General features: G+C 59.6%; 3 protein-coding genes across 4 annotated transcripts in view; 1 reads left to right on the forward strand and 2 right to left on the reverse strand.

Moving 5' to 3' along the window:
* Positions 1-57: 57 nt before the first annotated feature.
* Positions 58-8,252, reverse strand: SF3A2 (splicing factor 3a subunit 2). Its single transcript, XM_033134382.1, has 9 exons — positions 8,099-8,252; positions 5,252-5,415; positions 4,016-4,087; positions 3,323-3,369; positions 2,739-2,848; positions 1,741-1,790; positions 1,522-1,662; positions 1,014-1,082; positions 58-900 (listed from the first exon to the last, which is right to left on the reverse strand). The coding sequence occupies exons 2-9, from the start codon at positions 5,375-5,377 to the stop codon at positions 184-186; spliced, it is 1,332 nt and encodes a 443-aa protein (XP_032990273.1). The 5' UTR covers positions 5,378-5,415; positions 8,099-8,252; the 3' UTR covers positions 58-183.
* Positions 8,253-8,507: 255 nt separating this feature from the next.
* On the forward strand, positions 8,508-10,830 carry PLEKHJ1 (pleckstrin homology domain containing J1). The gene is made up of 6 exons (XM_033134383.1): positions 8,508-8,883; positions 8,973-9,040; positions 9,121-9,187; positions 10,021-10,111; positions 10,189-10,252; positions 10,328-10,830. Exons 1-6 carry the CDS (start codon positions 8,790-8,792, stop codon positions 10,391-10,393), a joined length of 450 nt encoding a protein of 149 aa, XP_032990274.1. The 5' UTR covers positions 8,508-8,789; the 3' UTR covers positions 10,394-10,830.
* A 597-nt stretch (positions 10,831-11,427) lies between these two features.
* The window catches only part of DOT1L (DOT1 like histone lysine methyltransferase), a 54,826-nt gene continuing 46,822 nt past the window's right edge, over positions 11,428-19,431 (reverse strand). Inside the window, exons 26-29 of one of the 2 annotated variants that reach the window (XM_033134380.1) lie at positions 18,522-18,586; positions 17,018-17,956; positions 15,650-16,270; positions 11,428-13,956 (exon numbers count right to left, since the gene is read on the reverse strand). In XM_033134380.1, coding sequence (XP_032990271.1) covers positions 15,684-16,270; positions 17,018-17,956; positions 18,522-18,586 — 1,591 coding nt within the window. In that variant the 3' untranslated portion in view covers positions 11,428-13,956; positions 15,650-15,683. The remainder of the gene's footprint in view (positions 13,957-15,649; positions 16,271-17,017; positions 17,957-18,521; positions 18,587-19,431) is intronic. The other variant, XM_033134381.1, reaches the window with a different exon arrangement.

Raw genomic sequence — 19,431 nt, forward strand, 5'->3', positions numbered from 1 at the left:
TGCCACTATGCCCGTCAGCCCCCCCAGCCCACCCACCGCCACAGCAGTGCATCCAGGTGCCAGGGAGGTGGTTTAATGAGATCTGGGCACACAGCATAGCTCTATGCAGAAACATCAAACTTTGCTCTGGGAGAAAATACAGGAAAACAGAAATGCAGACTTGCAGGGAGAGGGCGCAGCTATTCAGTTGGCTGGGGGAGGGGGTGGAATGTTCCCAGGGCCCTCTGAGGGCAGTGGGGGCCTCAGCATCGGGGGCATGGGAGCTGGCGGGTGGACCCCAGGATTGGAGGGGTGAACTCCTGGAGGCTGGGGGTGGACCCCAGGAGCTGGAGGATGAACCCCAGGAGGGGGGGGGTGGACACCAGGAGGCTGGGGGTGGATCCCTGGAGCTGGGGGGTGAACCCCAGGAGCTGGGGGGTGCACCCCTGGTGCCTGGGGGTGAACTGCAGGGGCCGGTGGATGCACCCCTGGGGCCTGTGGGTGGACTCCAGCAGATGGAGGAGGGTGGACCCCTGGAGCTGGAGGGTGGACCCCAGGAGCAGGAGGATGGACCCCAGATGTTGGTGGGTGAACCACTGGTGCTGGGGGATGGACCCCAGGAGCAGGGGGATGGACCCCAGATGTTGGTGGGTGGACCACTGGTGCTGGTGGGTGGACCCCGGGAGCTGGGGGGGGCAGCTGCGGAGGGCCCGGGGGCCCTGAGGGCGCAGGCCCACTGGGTGGCATGGGGGGCAGAGGCAGGCCTCCTGGCGGGGGCGGGGGCAAAGACTCAGGCAATGGCGGCCGTGGGGGCAAACCATTCATCAGTGGGGGCGGTGGCCGCTTCACCCCAGGAGGCCCAGCAGGGAGACTCGGCGGGGCCGGAGGCTTCTCCATCTTGAAGTGAAACTGGAGAAAGAACTGGAGAGGAAGGGAAGACTGAGTAGTGCTCTTCGGGGCCTTGGCTTGGGGGACAGGACTGCCAAGGCAGTGGCTGGAAGGTCCCAGAACTGCCCAGATCTGGAGCAACTTACCTGCTTGGTTTCCCTGTTCCAGTGAGTCCAAAACTTGCCCTCGGCCTTGTCAATCTCCCTGCTCGGCACCTGCGCGGAGAGGGTGGGTGGGGGGGTGGAGATGGGCCTTTAAAAAACCCTCCAGGGCCCAGGTTCAGGCAGAGACTGCCCCTCAGCCCTGGAGATGGCCCAGCCAGACCAGGCCCTTGAGAAGGGCTAGAGCTCAGTTTTTTGGGGTAGCAGGTGTGGCTTACATTCTGGTTCTGCTGCTTAGCGACCCCACCGCCCCAGGGAAGTCACGGTTAACGCTGTGTTTTTCACTGTTGTCTGCCCGGGCACACGATGTGGTCACAGAATCCCTGACCGGCCTGGCATAGAGGCTTGTCACTGCTGGACATGTGGGGGAGCTCCACCCTTGGCAGGCACTACCTTGGGACGCTGTTTCCCACCACCGGCAAGGCCCTACCAGGAGGGGCACCTCTGGAGTGGGCTGCACTAAGGGACAGGCACGGGGACCAGCACACGCTACCTTGAAGGCAATGGTCTCATAGGGCTCGGCGGCCATCAGCAGGTACTGCCACCGCCGGTCAGGGGGCTCGATCCTCTGCTCGTAGGCGGACATGAAGCGGTGGCGTGGCATGATGCCCTCGGCGATCTCAGGGTAGTCGATCTGTGGGGAGACGGCCAAGTGGCAGCACAGCCTTCCAGAGCCCCTCCCATCATGACTGGACCCCAGGACTCATCTCACCTGGAAGAGGAGGCTCTGCTGCCCCATCTCCGTGTCCCTTTGCTTGGTCACTGCAACACACAAGGGTCTCAGGTCCAGGCCGGCTGGTTGGCCCGCCCCCCCCGGAAACTAAGGACCCATTAATGGAGGGAAGGACACTAGGGGAAGTCACCTAGAGGTCGCGGGTGGCAGTGGGAGAACGGGCTGTGTTACCCTCATCCAAGGCCTGGGACCGCACTGAGCAGGAGCTGAGGACCAGGAACTGGGGGTGGGGGACTAGTGAGGGCCTGCACCCCTGCCTCCCGGGGAGGGTGCCCCTTGTAGCAGAGCTCCTGGGACTTCCAGGTCATTCTCTGCACAGCTCAAGGACATGTCACACTCCTCTTTAAACTCTCCAACGTCTCCCCGTCACACTCAGGACAGAGACCAGACAGCCTATTGTGGCCAAGAGGCCTCTGGTGTCTGACCACCTGGATCCTGACACTCCGGCCCTCACTCAGCAAGCTCGCCTGCCCCAGGGCCTTTACATGCTACATCCTGTTTACAAAGCCAGTCACCCACAGGATGCCCCCACCTTGTTAGACCACAATCCCTTGGGATCCAAGTGGGTCACGTGGCCTGCTTTCCGACCCAGGTAACCCAGAGCCTTCCTCTCTGCCAGGTCCTACTGAGCAAGCTGCTGCGAACAGACCCTCTCTCTCCCACTCCACTTCCGGTCTAGGTTAAGAGGAGCCACGCTCCAAGCTCCCAGGGGAGTGACACACCAGGCTTGCCATCCCTCCCACCTTTCACTCATCTTCCCAGGAATGTGAGGAATTATGAGCTCCCACGACACCATGATGCGCACAAGGGATGCTGTACTCAGCAGCTGTGTTTGGGAAAGTTCACATCAGGAAGGCGGGACAGCAGGTGGGTGGGCGAGCGAAGGCCAGTGAACAGCAGTGTCTGTGTGGCTCAGGGACGGGGTCACTCCCACTGGTGCCAGCTGTGGCGCCCCCTACACCCCCCAACAGACTTACCTTTGTAGCCTGGGCGGCCAATCTTCACAAACTTCTTCACCTCCACCTTGACCTTCTCTGGCGCCGGCTGGGCTGGGGCCTCTTTGGCCTCCTTGGCAGCTCGCCGGGCCCTGCAGGCGGGATGAACATGGCACTGTGGCACACACACACACACACACACACACACACACACACACACACACCCCGCCAAGGCCACAGGCCCCAGTGCCAGGAGCTACGCGGCCCCCTCACTGACCTTGGAGTGCCTCTGACAGGTGAGGGGCCTGGGTGGGGATGGGACAAGCAAGGGCACCTTTCTCTTCTTGTCACATTTCCCACTGCCCCTTACTGTGGCGCCTCCGGAGAATCCCACCCGTCTTCTCTTCACTTACAGAACCCTCACTCTTGCCAAGTGAGAGGTGCATCCCCTCGATCCCCTCACACCCAGGCAATTGCACCTCCCACCCTCCACCCCTGGCAAGGCTCAGTGTTCCGACTGCAGGCCAGGCTGGCCCCAGACCACCTCTGCGCCATTGTCTGGTGTGGCTCACAGATGCTAGGGAAATGCCAACTCCTGACCCTGGGCGTAGGGGTGACGTACTCACAAGTTGGTCTGGTGCTTTTTCCCCTGGGTGTGCGCGAGGTAGCTCCCCTGGAGTGGGAACACGGGGACACAATTAAGGACAAAGTGAGCGGAATGGGCTTGGCATCCTCTCTGCCTGCTGGGAGCAGGGCCCCAGTGTCCACAGTGCAGAAGGGAGAGACTCTGACACTCAAGGCTATTCAACAATGCACTGTCCATGGTTGTAAATAAATTCTAAAACACAGCAAATGTACGACAACATGGGAAAGGACAAACGGGGCCTGCTCATTACTGCACAGTGAGCACTTGTCAGACTATTGTGTGGATGACCTAACCGTCATTAAAGGAAATGAACAGGAACCATGCCATGAGACCTCAAACCCCAATGTAGAATGTTCTGGAAGTGCCCCGTGCTCACAGATGCACACCTGTGTGGCAATAGCACCAACGGTGTTAAAGGAAAACGTGCAAGCAAGAAATCCACAGCAGTGGTGACTTCCAGGGCCCGGAGTGCCAGTCAGAGGCTGGGTACAAAGGGGCGTGGCCTTCATGTGGAGTGACCAGCGGGCCCCAGTCAGAGCCCCTCTGCCACCGACAGCATTCTGAACGACGAGTCAAGTTAACAAGAGCCCTGAGGATGGGAGAGCAGCGCACGCTGCCGGCAGGGCCTGAGGACAGGATGTGGGCTGCACAGGGAGCCGTGCTGAGAACTCACCTCGTTGTTGTGCAGTGTCAGGCACAGCTTGCATTCGTACGAGCCCAGGTGGTTCTTCATGAAGTAAGGGTCCTGGGGACGGAGGCACAGCCCGTTAGACTGTGGGAGACGGCGCCCTGCGGCCCCACAGCCGTCTGCCCGGGATGGAGGGCTAGGAGAAGCCTGAGGCTGTCCCGGCAGGTGTCTCCCAGGGCAGCACTGCAGGACCACCTGGGGCCCTGTGGAGATGGGGTCCACTTGGCAGGGCTGGGGTAGACACTGCTGGTCCCTGGCCCCCACTCTAGCAGTGGGCATCTCCGGGGAGTCCCTGGCCACATATTTGTGGCAGTTTGGGATCTAGAAGGAGGCAGAGCCCAAACAGCACTGCTGGTCAGCTCCTCGGCCTGGATCTGGCAGCAAACCCTGCCAGTCTTCCAAGTGTCCCAGCACAAGCTGGATAAGTAAGCGCGTTAAGGGAAAGACCACGGAGACCCATGTCTCTGCAAGTGCTGTGCGCTGGACAGCTGACTGGCCATAAACCAAGGCAGTGGGGGCAGGCGTGGTGCAGACTGGCAGGGTTCAAACCCTAACTCCACTGGCCAGCGGCTGTGTCATCTTGGGCAATGCTGACCCCTCCCTCCGCACGACTGTTTCCTCACCTGCAAAATGGGGACAGTAATAGAACCGACCTCACAGGCACAGGCCCCACACACCTCAGAGGGTTTCAAAGTCTAAGGGAGCCATATACTGACCGCTGGGCTCTCACCTGGGCCACTCAGAACATCTGTGGTGGTCACACTGGGGGTGCTCCTGGCATCGAGTGGGTGGGGGCAGGGATGCTGCTCAGCACCCACAGTGCCCAGGACGGCCCTCAGCAGTGCCAGGGGGAGACCTGGTCTACCAACGGCTCTGTGCAGCGGAACGAACATGCTGCCCTTCGCTGCCTGTGGCTGGAATGGTACCAATCTATATGACGCCATCATGGCCCTCACCACTGCTTCTCTACGCCGCTGGGTAATTAAACAAAACCAAACCCCTTACACAGAGAAAACCCGTAAACACATGGGGTCACTGATAGCAGGCGGCCCTGGGCGGGCAGGGGGGACCTGCTGCTCCGGCCCAAGTCCCCCGTTTACAGGTGAGGAAGCCGAGGCCCAGAGAGCTGGGTGGTTGCTCAAGGGTAGCGGTGTGATGTCGGGACCACGGGTCCCCGGGAAGAAAGGAGGCTGTGGGGAGCCCCCTCCAGCCCTACCTCACCTTGTTTATGTCAATGGTCTCCAGAGCCAGCTGCCGGAGACGCTCCCTGCGGTCCCGGTTGCTCTCCGAGGAGGAGGCCACCCCTCCACTCCCGGTCTTGCCCCCGGGGCGATGCTGGAAGTCCATGGTGAGGGCCTTGGGGTTTTATTGGACTGGGGAGAAACCTGGAGAGCAAAGGGGAGAGGCAGTGAGAACCTGGTGGCTGTCACTGGGGCCTCCCCGGGATTGGTGGACGGGCAGGCAAGGAGACCATGCCCCCCAATGTTTGTCTCTCACCCCGCACTCCTGCCACCCCCCCCCCATCCCGTCATCCCTCCATCCTAAATGGCCAGAATAAGCTCCTATGTTGCCAGTGGCTGGCCGGGGTTGGGAAAAGCCCCTGTCCAGACAATATGATTGACTTAGGGAAATCTAAGCCCACATAAATACTCAACCGCTCACCAATCAGGGCAAAACCAGTAACCACTGGAAACCAAAACTGCTGGTTACTCAAAGCCCATTGCTCCCGTGTTGTCCCTCCTCCCCTAGCAGCACCCCCACCCCAAATGAACTGAGAGCTCACAGCCTGGGATGAAGGTCTTTCCACAGGTATCTGGGCTCCTGGGCAGATCAGTTTGATTCTAAGAACTGGAATGAGGGGCCTCTGGCCTGGGAGCCAGGCACAGAGAGGCTGTGGGTGAGGGCCAGGTTGAAGAGGGGATTTCATCAAAAGCTGCCCACTGACCAGCAGGCAGTCTGCCCTTCCCTGCACCATGTCCAAAGGCAGGTGGCCCCGGTCAGAGGCCCCCAGCTTAGGGAGGACTTCAGGAGACTTTTCTGGGGAAGGAGCGCCAGGGAAAGTATTCTCAGACACTGACAGTAGGGGTCCCTCGTGCCCCAAATAAAATACCAGCTCCCTGCCAGGCCAACTGAGCAGTGAGACCCATCAGATGAGAAGCACAGACAGCTCTCACACACAGAGGTGGCAACTTCACGTAACAGACAAAAAGAATCTCTATACAGCTGAGAAAAAAATAAACCTGATGGAAACCTCAATAGACGGTGCCAACACCTTGCCAAGGGTTAGCACAGTGAATTAAAACCGCAACGAACCCTGGGAAAGAAGACAGGGTGATCCAAACAAAAAATTGAATATGAGGGCTCGGAGGTAAGAGTCAAAGACATATCTCATAAGGAAAACAAGAGAAAAAGGAAAACATATGAGGCAGTGCAAGAACCTTGATGAAATTCCAGAGTGAAAACAGACAGAAACACAGAGAGTCTTATCAAAGAAATAAATATTATCAGAGAGCTAACACAAAAGCATTATCAAAACACTGAAAGAAAATGCCCCAGGGCTGAAAGGACCTATTCCTTGCAATAGAAACAAAAAGACTCTCAATAAATGGATCATGAAACTGCACACCAATGAGGAAAATCTTCCATTTGCACAAACAGAAGATCAGAAGCGAAAGGTTAGAAAGCAGAATGGGGCCAGAGCTCTCAGAACTGAGCATGTAAGAGAAGCAATACTCCCACAGTTCTCAACGTAGATTTTTAACCCCGAGTTTTCATTTTATATCCGAACTGTGAGTGTAAGTAAATAAAGCCATTTTCAGGACTCAAAGGGCTCAAAATCAATCAATCAGTCCATCAATCAATTTCTTCAAAAGCTACCCTGCGATTGATGGGCCGATAGGAGGAAGAGGAGATAGTCAGACTGGAAACAAGCCAACCCGAGAGCACTGACAGAACGTTCTAGGACAACTGCTTCTCTGTAAGGTGAGCAACCAGAACAAAGTGAAGCAGGAGTATGTCAGCATTTGGGAGAGACATTTCTATGGCGGAATTTTTTTTTAAAAAAAGGACCAAGTCCTCTAAACCTGTGGAAAAATACAGTCTATCACCGTTTGAGGTGATGGAACTTTGAGGAAAAATTAACAGGAGGAAAAGAAAATCAGGGTAACAGGAAAAATGAAAACATTCATTAGCTTCGGGGTAGTGGTTGGGGGAGAACAGTACAGGAAAAGCCGCACAGATGAACTTGTTACTTGCCTTAGCCACGAAGGATACTTTCAGTCTCAGAAAACAGAACTAATAATTTGACTAAAGCTTGCGATATATAAACGCATCCAGGGTAGGAGGGTGAAGTGGGAGTGGGTGGGAGGCAGAAATACGACCTCATCAATCACGTAAGAAATCAGCAGGTCGCGTCTGACACCAGCACATCCAGAAAGAATGTTTACGGAGATAAAGACGGCTTTAAAAATTGAGCAGAGGCGGCCTCCGGGGCAGAGGACCGAGCAGGGATGAATGCCAGCTTTTGATGAACATACTATTATCTCCTTAAACCTGGCAGACAGTTTATTATCGGGAGCTCCTCTCGCACGTTCTGCAAGGCCAATGGGTAGAAGAAAGAAGCCGACCGCGCATAGCAGTATGAGTGGTGGAAAGTCATTTAACCTCGGGGCTTCGCTGGCGAAATGCAGCCAGCTAACTGGCTCTGGTGGCCTTCGGCACGGCGCTGGGCACTCTACTCCAGGACCTTATGTATTATTTAGTTGCCCTGGAACTGGCGATCGCTGTTACCCCCATTCCAGTTACAGAAACTGAGGCGAAGAGGAACCGAGTGACTCCCGTACCACAGAGTCTGTCAACTAACGGATGCAAATTAATGCTCGGAGGGGTCCTCGGTTACACGGAAGGCGCCATGCGAGCTGCTACCCCGACCCAATCCCAATGGGTCTTTGGAGAATCCCAAGCGAGCGGAGGGCTCCGGGGACCCAGAGGCCCGTCATTCCCCGGGGAGGAGGCGACGCGGCGGCCCGCCCTCAGCCTGCGCCCCCGTCGCAGGCGCCCCTCGCTCACGTCTGCTATCTCCTAGGGAACTCCGGGCTCCGGGGCCGCCGCTCTCGCTCCGCTTTACACCTGCACCGGATGCAGCGATCCCGTTGCCTTTTCAGTCTCCACTGCCGCCACGACTTCGTCCCGCGAACGCGCCCCGCGGGCTAAGAATGCACTTCCGGGGCAAACGGGGCGGGCCTCCCATGTGCGCATGTCCGGCCCAGCCGATAGCGCGAATGAGCAGCTCTGTAGGTGCCAGGAAAGGGAGCGGGACTCCGTGCAGGCTGGAAGCTGAAGTGCGCATGCCCAACAGGCTCTCAATGACCTCTCGGTCGGTTTTACTCGCAGGACCCAGTTCTCGCGGGAAGGAGGGCAGCGACTTGTACCCAGACCTTCCGCCTATTCTTGCCCATTTGGGTGCCACGGGTCGTAGGGGTGTTTTATTTTTTCTATCCTGGGCCTAACACTGCATGATACATATAACAGTCTGTCTTTGACTTTCCCGTGGGCCCCACGAGGGCTCCACTCGATCTCTGCTGCCCCCGGGACGCCAGCGCCCTTCGCCGGTGATTGACAGGATGGGCAGCCCTGGGGCGCGCCGGCGCAGTAGCTCTGGGAGAACTTCCGGGACGTGCCCTGGGACATTTTTGGCGTGAGCGGGGACAACGGCCGGTAGGGCGCGGCCGGTACTCTACGTTCTGGGCCTCGGGGCGCCATGCGCTACAACGAGAAGGAGCTGCAGGCGCTGTCCAGGCAGCCGGCCGAGCTGGCGGCCGAGCTGGGCATGCGGGGTCCCAAGAAGGGCAGCGGTGAGCAGGCCAGGGCCGAGGGTCGGGGCGGGCGGGCAGCGGCGGGTTGGGCGGCCGCCAGCCCTCGCGAGCCCGCCCTGTGTCCGCAGTGGTGAAGCGACGACTGGTGAAGCTGGTGGTTAATTTCCTCTTCTACTTCCGGACGGATGAGGCAGAGGTAGGGCGGCGGGGAGGCGGGTCCCGGGCTGGGGGCTGGGGTCCTAGGGTGGCCCGCCCATTCGCCCCGTCTGCCCCCAGCCCGTTGGAGCCCTGCTGCTGGAGCACTGCAGAATCACCCAGGAAGAGCCCAGCGGCTTCTCCATCAGTGAGTGCGGGGGGTGGGGCCAGGCCGGCCATGACCCCCAACTCCGCCCTGCCCCGTCCCTTCCCAGGAACAAAGTTCAGGGCTGGGCTCCTTCCCTGTGGTGCAGGCTGTGCGCATCCGTCCCAGCCCCTCCCTAGCTGCCACCGCAAGGCCACAAGGGCTTTGTCTTCTCTTGGGGAGCATAGCCCTCGGGTCAATGCTTGCTGTATTTACCCATTTTCAGTGCCGGGCTTTGTGCATGGGACCCCGGAGGATTCTTCTGGGTCTCTTTGAGAGGATGGAGTTTTCAGGGAAGGCCGGAACTTCTAGTGTCCTGGGGCTGCCACAGACGGGGGGGGGGGGGGGGCTTCAACAGCAGAAACTTACTTCTCTCACTGCTTGAGGGCAGAAGTTCAGGTTGGGGTGTCGGTAGGACTGGTTAATTCTGAGGATAATTTGTCCCAGGCTCTCCCAGTTTCTGGAGGCTTGGCAGCTTCTGGCATTCTTTGGCTTGTAGACGCATCACCCCGCTCTGCGTCCATCGTCTTCTTGGCCTTTTCCCTGTGTGTCTGTCAATTCCCCCTTTTTGTAAGGACACCAATCCTATTGGATTAGGAGTCCACCGCACTCCAGCATGACCTCACCTTAATTAATCTGCAATGACCCTGTTCCCAGATTCTGGGAGCTAGGCCTTGAACCTACCCTTTTGGGGGACACAGGTCAACCCACAGCCGGTGGGAAGCGAGGAGCCTGGGCTGGAGGGGACAGTTGTGGACAGTGGCAACAGACAGCTGAAGCCTGTGGTTGGTGGGGGTGGGAGTGAGCAGGGACACACGGGGCCCCTCCCTCTGCAGGCTTCATCGAGGACCCGGAGAGGAAGTACCACTTTGAGTGCTGTAGCGAGGAGCAGTGTCAGGAGTGGATGGGGGCTCTTCGTCGAGCCAGGTGGGGCATGGGCGGCCCAGGGGGCCTGGGGTGGAGGTAGAGCCAGCCCTGTGAACACAGGCCACTTTCTTCTCCAGCTACGAGTTCATGCGCCGGAGCCTCATCTTCTATAGGAATGAGATCCAGAAGATGACCGGCAAGGTGGGCATGGGGCACACGGCTCGGGACGGGGGTGGCTCGTGGCCTGGGGCTCACGCTATGCTGTCCACCCCACAGGACCCCCTGGAGCAGTTCGGCATATCGGAAGAGGCCCGGTTCCAGCTGAGTGGCTTGAAGGCATGAGTCCACGATCAGGCTCCTCACACTCACCAGTTTTGAGGAGCCCCCCCCCCCCTCCCAGGGACCTGGATTTATGGAGTGAGGTGTTTCGGCTTCAAGACTCCAGAGGCCCCAGGCTGCTGAGAGTGGGCAGGGGCTGTGCCTTGGGACCCACCAGACTGGTCCGGCACCTCTTGGTGCCACATGCTGCTGCCGGGGAGTGTTGTGTCTGGCCCCGCGGGCACATCCCTCCAGGGCCTGGCGAGGGAGGCCCGAAGCTCCTGCTCTGTGCAGGCTGAATGCATGAAGCTGGACGATGCTGTGAAGGGCACGGGGCTGTGAACTGTCCTGCTGAGGGCGAGGGCCGGCCCTGGCTGGAGGCCGCTGGGCAGAGCTGGGAGCTTTTGCCCTTGGGCCCGTGTGCCTATTCTGTTCAAATAAAGGTACCTCTTTTTTCCACATGGGTTGGTGGTGCAGTGAATGCAGAGAGGAACATGGATCCTCCACAGGCTGGTGGTCCCAGGCCGTTGGAGCTGGCCCCTGAGGGAAGTAAGGCTCCTGGGGGACAGGTCCTTTCCAGGCCTGAGGTTTAAGTGCCTGGGAAGAAGGGGCTGGGCTGCCCAAATAGAGGGGAGGAGACCCAGAACCCAGAGCCTGGCAAGTCAGGGAGGCTGGCCCCTGGGGCCTCTGGTGCTCACAGGCCCTAAGGTAGGATGGAGGCGGGGGTGTGATGGGATCCTCAGGTGGCCCGTGATCCCACCCATCGTCACAGGGCTTTCCCTTGGGTGCACGTGGGACCTCAGAAAGGGTTCTGCCCACGTCCGAGTCGCAGTTGGTTGGTTTTAGTTCATCAAAAGGGCCGTCCTTGGGGTGCTGGACCTCGTCAGGTATAAGCCCTGCAGGGGCTGGGCCTCCCTGAGGTGGGCACTTGCAGTCTGCTAGTCACAGCGGCTGCTTTCAGGAGCACTGTGGGCCTGTTGGGAGTGACCGTCCTCTGCACTTGGGCCCTCAAGGCTAAGGTCTCACTGTGGTAACCAGGAAGAAATGCCAGCAGACCAGGTTCAAGTGAAAACAAGTCTTTTATTACAGTCTAGAGATGGAAATCAGAGTGCAGTGGGATTCCCGTAGGGAAAGAAGGCCACGCCAGCGCCCCAACTGAGACAGTCTACCAGAACCACAAAGCAGGCAGGGCCCTATCTGAGTTAATAGTCAAGGTTGAGACTGAATGGGAATGATGGCGGGGGTGGCGGGTGGTGGTAAAAGGACAAGAAAACAAATCTCCTACTGCAGACGGCGCGGATAAATAAAGGGGTGAGTGGGTCTTAAATAAGTCACGAGTCATAGCTGGAAGGGAAGGCTGGCTCCTCCTGACTGGGAGGGTCGTCCGACTTAGGTTTCCTGAGCAAAGCGCCCTCGCAGCCCTGGGCTTCCCTGAAGTTGCCCACAGTCACAGCAGCACAGGGTCTCTGCACAGAGACCAGAACCCGCTCCCCATAGGGCCATGCGGCCTCCCCTCCCTGGCAGCCAATAGTGGCCGATCGATCTCCTGGTCAGGAGGGCCTAGGGGCTGAGGGCGGGCACAGACGGAGACCCCCAGTGCTAACTGCTGTGGGGCAGATATGGCATGTCAGTATGAAGTCCACACAAGGACCCCAGTCGTCCGGAAGAGAAGCACTGTTGAGAACGGTTGCTTAGTTCCAGACCAGGGACTCGCCACGTGCTGTGACTTTGCTACTGTCAGCCTTGCAGCTTTTTAGGGGGCCCTGTGCTCCTGACAAGGGAGGGGGGGACATGGGGTTTGGGGTGAGCACAGCACCTTCGTGCACTGACCGGCAGGGAAGGGAGCCAGGGCAGCAGTTACAGGGCAGCCGGTTCCAAGAACCTGACCGAGCACCATCTTCAGCCTGGATTTGCTCTGGGCCAGGCACCACCCCAGGGCACACAGGAGGCAGGGCTCTCCCAGGCCCCCCCACTCCAGCCCCCCACCCCCTCCTCCCATCTGCCAAGGCCTGTCTTGCCCCTAGGGATCAGGATGCAGGGACCTGGCAGAAGGCCCTGCTGGCCAGGCTGGGGAAGGCGGGGCTCAGGCCTTTTCTCCAGGAACAGGTCAAATCCCTTTGCACAGCCCCACCTTTAGAAAAAGGACTTCTTTGTTCCTTGGGGGGGTGCTACCTCCTGGGGTAAAGCACCTGAGGCCAGAGCTCTGACTGCACCTGCTCCTAACCCTTTCTGGAGCTCCCACAATGGGGTCCTGAGGGCTTCTGGACTCGCCCTTTCAGGGACTCTGCAGACAACACAGGATCCAGAACTAGTCACAGACAGCTGCGCTGGAGGGAGCCGAGAACCCTACTGGCAGCCTCTGGAAGCATCGGCAACAGCTCTCCTGCCTTCCTGCGAAGCCCGCCTCTGCCCTGCCAGCCCACCCCGGGGAACTGGTTCCCAAGCACCATGGAGGCTACTCCAGTGGGGGCAGGTGTCACCCCAGCTGCGGGGTTGGAGGGCCAGTGGAGACATGGAGCAGTGGCACAGGCTGAGAAGAGGGACAAGGGGTGTTCGGCCCTGGGCCAACGCCACTTGTGTGCACTTGAATAAATAAAAAGGTTTCCCCCCTCACTTTTCTTTCTCCCTTTTAAGTTTACTGTGCATTATACGATCTAAAAATAAACAAAGTCAAGTCTATGAAATTTATAAATTTTCATCACATCTCTATAAAATACTGTCACTCGTCAGCGTGACTCTCTTCTGTACAGACACACCAGGCACCCACGGCTGACCTGCCACATGCCCCGGCCGGCGGCCACACACCTTGCTGGGCTGCATGAGCCCAAGACTAAGATAGCACGTACAAAGTAAAGCACTTGTTTCCCAGCAGCTCCGTGACACACGCGACGACGACAGGTACCAGACCCCCCCCCCCACCAAGCACCATTCACAGCGGCCTCCTCCTGTAGCATCAGGGAGCCCGCCGACCGCCCGCGTCCCCACACCAAAGGAGCCGTCCCAGGATCCAGGGCTGACAGTCTGGCCGGGAGTGTTCACAGTGATGGGGGAGAGGGGCTTTTCTGAGGGACGTCAGAAAGCGAGCAAACCACCCTTGACCTGAAGACAGGCGTGCCTTTGGTACGGGAGAGCGCAGGATGGCGGGGCGGGCGCAGCAAGCACTGGTTTTGGCGTTGGTCAACCTCGAGTCAGCACCAAGAGAACGTGGAGGCGGCGAGGCCTGGCGGTGAGATAGCACCGGGCCGGCTGTCGGGGTCTCCGCGGGCGGCCAGTCCGTTGGGTCCAGGTCTTTATATAGATCCTCTCATATATAGTATTTACATTTCTCAATAGGTTGCCTTTATGACTTCGGTGGAATAAAATAAGTCAAAATTGTTTATACTTTTTAAAAAACGATAAATACTTTATCTAAAACTATCAACAGTACACGCTGGAGCCAGGCCCAGCATCTCCTGCATATCTGTGCAGCGTGGACTCACGGCACAGCCTCGTCCTCGGTCTGTCCCGCTGTCCGGTGGTCGGCCGCCGTTCCCGTGGCCCACCTGTCCTCGCACAGGTGTCGCCGTTGAGGTAGAAATCCTAGTTACCTGCAGAGAGCGGCGCGGGAGGAAAGGCAGCACAGCGTTAGTGTTTCACTCAGAGCAGTCCACATGTCCCCAGACTGGGGAAGCAAAGCCTACAGATGGACGGATGGATGGACAGAATGTGGTCTTCGCAGACACTCTTATGCCACGCCCCTGGCCCAGTCAGAGGTGGGAGGTCACAGTCCCAAGGCCTGCGTGAGGCTCTGGGTCCCGGCCTCCCCCACTCCCTGGGAACCTTGGAACCCGAGACCCTCTCTGGTCACCACCGGCTAGGCACTGCTCAGGGGGTCCTGTGAGCAGACCCCACTGACAGGCGTGCATATCCCGGAGTGAGGTGTCGCTGTCCAGCCCAGGGAGACCTCTTATGCTGGGCGGACAGAAGGCAGGTGTCCACTGCGGGCCAGGCTGGGTTGGGGGCCTGATGCCCCGATGCTTCCGCGTGTACAACCCTGACCTCTTCCGGCCAGTCCTGGCCACCGTGCCTTCTCTGATGGCGTGAGGCCACTGTGAGCCACTGCCAACCTACCTTCCAGGCTTTTCCAATGGGACCGAGGCACAGCCCATCCCCAGACCCATGCCCTGACTGGGAGGTCGTCAGACTCCTGCGGCCTCATGTCTATTTCCACTTAAACACATGCAAAGGGCTGAGGATGGCAGACAGACCTCACGCCTAGCCTGCAGTGCCCAGTCAGCACCCGGCTTCTGTTCCTCAAGCACTCGCCCATAGCGGTAGACTTGCCCAGGAAGGCCCTTTCCCCAGGGGATGCCAGGTGGCACCAGCAGTGGCTGGGTCAGCTGTCCCAGGGCCCAGCTCCCTACTGCCCTCACAGCGGAGCAGCAGACTAGGGCCCTCCCGAAGGCCTCCCGGCCATCTTCCTCATCCCATTCCCAAAGGCGGGCCCTTCCTACACTGCTCTCCACTGACTTCACAATGACACTCAAATTGCACGGGTCCAGTTCCCTGGAGGCCGGAGGAGCACCGCCCACCTGCCAGGCAGCCCTTCCTGTTGCCCAACAGCCCCCAGGGCATGTGGGTGGGGGCCTGCCAGCAGGGACCTCTAGCCAAGGAGCACAACGCACAACTGTCTTCTAAAGGCCCACCAAGTACCAGGGGCCTTAAATGCACCCGACGAGGTGCATTTAAGTAAACAGGCTGAGAGAGGCCCAACGGTGGACAGACAGCAAGGTGGGCTTCTGAGCTGCCCCATGGCCCCACACTGGGGCTGCCCCGGTCCCTGACCACCGGAGACCGACAGCTGGAGAGTGGACAGCTGGAGAGTGGCGGCAACACTGAGCTGGGGCCCGCAGCCGGACGCCCGCACTTTCTCCTGGTCCCCTCCCTGCAAGACTGAATGCAGCTTCCAGCTGATGTGCTGCGCCCCTGGGCAGGAGTGCTACTGGGACCTAGTGTGAAGGTCCAAGTGGGCGGGCAAGGGCCAGCCACACCCCTCCGAGCTCTGTGCTGGCACTCAGGCAGCCCTCAGCGGCCTATGGGCACGCCCGCCCTAGTCTCCCTTCCCACCCTGCACTTAGGTTTCCTTTGCACTTCTCAGAACCCCCAGTCTCCACCCTTCAGCCAAGGCAAAGCAGCCTCGGTCCCCAGACCTCTGCGCAGTCCTGCGGGCCCATCTATTCTCTGCGAAAGGAAGGACAGTTGAGTTTCTCATATGGGCCACCTGGTTGGCTCTAGCCTTACCTTACATAACAGAACTGCTAGCTAAGCAAGGTCTTTATCGCGGCTTAACCCCCGTAAGGCGCGCGGCACAAGGAGGCGGCATGCCAAGGGAAACCCACACAGCGGACGGCCCCGTGGAGCTGGCCTGTGGGATCACAGGAGCAGCCTGGGCCAGGGTCAGCCCAGGCAGGGGCTGGTGGTGCACTGTGAAGGAGGGGCGGGAGGCCTTGTGCGGGAGGGAGGCGAGCTTGATGGACAGAGAGGCGTTAGCAGGCGGCAGAGAGGCGGCAGAGGAGGCGGGTAAGAAAGCTTGGTTAGCAGGGAGGGGCGCCAGGTTCTGCAGGAGCGCGGGCTCAGAGTTAGCGGGGAGCAGCGCGGGAACGGGAGGCAAGGCGGCGTTAGGAGGAGGGGGGGCGTGGAGGGCGGGCGGTCCCGCAGGGGGCCGGCCCAGGGGCGGAGCAGGCGGGGGTAGGGGCGGCCTCGGCTCCATGGAGGGCGGGGCCTGAAAGGAAGAGGCGGGGGTGCTGGCCACCGCCTGCAGCGGGGTTAAGCTCAGCGTGGCGCTGCGACACGCAGCCCCGCTGCCGAAACTGGCTCCAAACGGATGAGCGGAGGCGGAAGGCACCGCGTGGTTAAAGACACCTGCAAACAGGAGAGAAAAACTCAGCTTCAACAGGTGGCATTCTCCAGGCAAGCGATGAGACACACGCAAAAGGGACAGCAGCCGCAGCTCCGCGTGCACGCAGGTGCAAGGGCAAAGCAGTAGGCAGGGTGCAGGTGGCCAGGTGAAACTTGCCTGCAGGACGGCCACAACCCCCTCAGGCAGGCCGCAGGGGATCCCAGCTGTGAGCATCTCCCTTGCCTGTGCCCAGCAAGGGGCCTGCAGCAGTGGTCTGACACCACGGCGGGCCCAGCCGGAGGCCCCACTCCACCCTACACGGAGCCCTCTTGTGGCAGGCACTGTGGCCACTCTTCCTAGTGCCAGCCCCCAAAGCCGCCCAAAGCCCATGGGCTGTGTGTCAGGTCTGATGGCAACCTTCCCGGGCAGGTAGGAAAGCTCTAGTCTCGGTGCCAGCTCTCCTGAAGGTATGAGACGCCGTCACAACCAGAGCCTGCCAGGCCGACTCACGCGTAAGTGCTCTGCCCATGTGACAGTCACATCTGCATTTTATGAAAAGGAACGAGGTGGTGGGTGCAAAGTGGGCACAAGGGGACACGCAGGCATAGCCTCTCGACCCTTAGGGGGCTCTGGAAGGGAACCTGTAAAGCAGTCGTGATTAAACCCAGTGGTCCAAGAGGCCGCGATGATGGCCTGTGGCTTGGCGTCTCGGACCCCCGAGCAGGTCTCTCGGGACCCTAGGCAGCCGAGAAAGATGTGCTCCTGCCTACCTCCAACTGCGCCGCCTGCCACCCCGGAGGAAAAGCTGCCCATGGCGTGTGAGTTGGTCAGTCTGGTCGCAGCGGACGAGACGTGCACCAGGCCGGCGGCGGCCGGCACGGAGCTGAACAGAGACTGCAGCACTGATGAGCCCAGGTTGGCCTGCAGGGACACGGGGCCCAGGGAGAACTGCGGGCCGGGGGCGAAGGTGCCCAGGAAGGGCCGGTGTGTCTGGGCAGAGGGGGCCACACTGCCCGCCGAAGATGCTGCCGTGGCAAGGCCCGGGCCACTGAGAAGGCCCCCGGGGGGCACGGTGGCGGCGGAAATGAAGAGGTTGTGGCCATTCTTGAAGTCAGGCTCGCGGTCCCGGCCCTTGCCCGCCTTGACGTGTGCCAGCGAGGCCTTGTCCGTGGGCGTGCAAGAGGGCAGGCCCAACTCTGCCTCCCTGCCCTTGCCCCCCTCGCCCTTTGGGCCTCCCAGTCCGTCCAGCTGCCTCTTGTTCACAAAGGGGCTGGGCTCTGTGCCGCCCTCCTTGCCCCGTGGGGCGGGAAAGCTCAAGGGAGTGCCCAGGCTGGCCGTCTCGGGGGCCTTGTGGGAGAGAGAAGCACCATCGTTGAAGCTGTGTAAACTGAGGTCAGTGGCCAGGCCCCCGCTGAAGGCGAAGCCGTTGGGAGGGTTGCTGCTTGGGCTCAGCCCACCGGCCCCTGACAGGGCACCGGGAAAGCTCTTCCTGGGGTGGGCAGCCAGCTTGGCGTCGGCCGAGCCGGGCTCCTCCAGGGCAGGCCGGAAAGCAAATAGGGAGTTCTGGCTCAGAGCGGAGCTGGCCTGCAATGGGCTGTCGGTGGCCTTGGCCAGGCCGAGGTCGGAGATAGGCGAGAAGGTGGCCTTCCACTTGCTGCTGTTGACAGGCTCGCTGGCGGGCAGTGGCTTTCTTCCCACCAGGCCACCACCTGACAAGGAAAGGCAGGGGCTGAGGCCTGGGTGCCTCCGAGGGGCCGAGTGGGGCAGGAGCTGTGGCGTGGGCTCTGTGAGGGGGTCCAGGAGGGAGCTGCACGGGCTCAGACCACCGTGGCTCAGATGCCCTTCCAGCCAGAGAAGAGCACTTAGGTCCACATGGGCCTGTCCTGTGAGGTGGTGCCGGCCCTGCATGTGGTGAGGGTGGGACTGCAGGAGAAGGCGAGGACAGAAGCAGCCGTGTGGCGGGCCAGCACAGAAATCAGGCTCTGGCCCATCTAACCAGGAAGGAAACAGGCCCATTGCCCCAGCAACCGAGGATGTGGAGCCCTGCAGCACTGAGCCTGGCCTGGCCTGGGGACGGCCCTTCTGACAGTGCTGTTTGCCCAGGGGAGGTGGCCAGGCGGTACCCAACGACCCCCAGAGGCAATTCTAGAAGGCTGGTGTGGTGCCCTCACAGGTCGGCAGTGGGTTGATCCTGGGCGTCACTGCTATCCAGGGGCTGTGTCATTTAGCACCGGGGGGGGGGGGGGTTCAAGCGATGGGAGCACTGTTACTCACCATTTTCCAAGGTTTTCGGAGGAGATTTGCTTTCCAAGGAGATCGTGGCAATTTTTCTCTCAATTCTATCGAGAAAAAAAACAAATGGTGACTGTTTGAAATCCACGTGCACGCGGAGAGCTGCACGTGTGCACTGAGCTGCCCAGGAGGCCGGGCAGACACTGGCGCCCCTCACCCGTGCGCAGCCCCAGCGCTAGCACGAAACTATCTCTGGTGGGAGACACGGCTGAAGGCTCAACCACTGCAGAGACAGGACCTCCACCTCCACATATACAGAGACACACGGTCCCTATGGGCCGACTCCGCTCACTTCTCTCACGCTGTTGAAGACCACGTGTGCCTGCTGTGGTGCACGTGACACACAGCATGCAGGATGCCACAGTGGCCAGGATTTGTAGCAGCACGGTTATAAATAGTGTGCGTTGTGTCAGTGCTGCGCAGTCTGTCCCAAGGGACACTGACCGCCAGACATAGAGCTTCTGAAAGAATTTGGACATTGCTAAGTTGGACGTGCCCAACACAAGTGGACAGCATCCACGTTCAAGTTCTAAAATGCAATATGTGTATGTGGATGAGGAACAAAAAGAAGTAACTTTGACAAGACACCGCAAGTATAGGCAACAAAAGAAAACACAGAGGAATGGGACTTCATCAAAATGTGACACTTCTGTGCTTCAAAGGACACCAGCAAGAGAGTGAATACACAGCCCAGAGAGGGGAGGAAACATTCACACGCCGTATGTCTGTACGGGGTCACGGATTTAGAACACATAAAGCACTCTCATAACTCAACAGCAACAAAGGACACCCAAGGACAGAGGGGACCAAGGACCTGAGCAGACACAGATGACACGTGAGGTGACACTCCACACCACTGGTGGTCAGGGAGATGGAAGCCAGGACCACGACA

This window comes from Rhinolophus ferrumequinum, chromosome 18, assembly GCF_004115265.2.
Source record: "Rhinolophus ferrumequinum isolate MPI-CBG mRhiFer1 chromosome 18, mRhiFer1_v1.p, whole genome shotgun sequence".
Classification (NCBI taxonomy): domain Eukaryota; kingdom Metazoa; phylum Chordata; class Mammalia; order Chiroptera; family Rhinolophidae; genus Rhinolophus; species Rhinolophus ferrumequinum.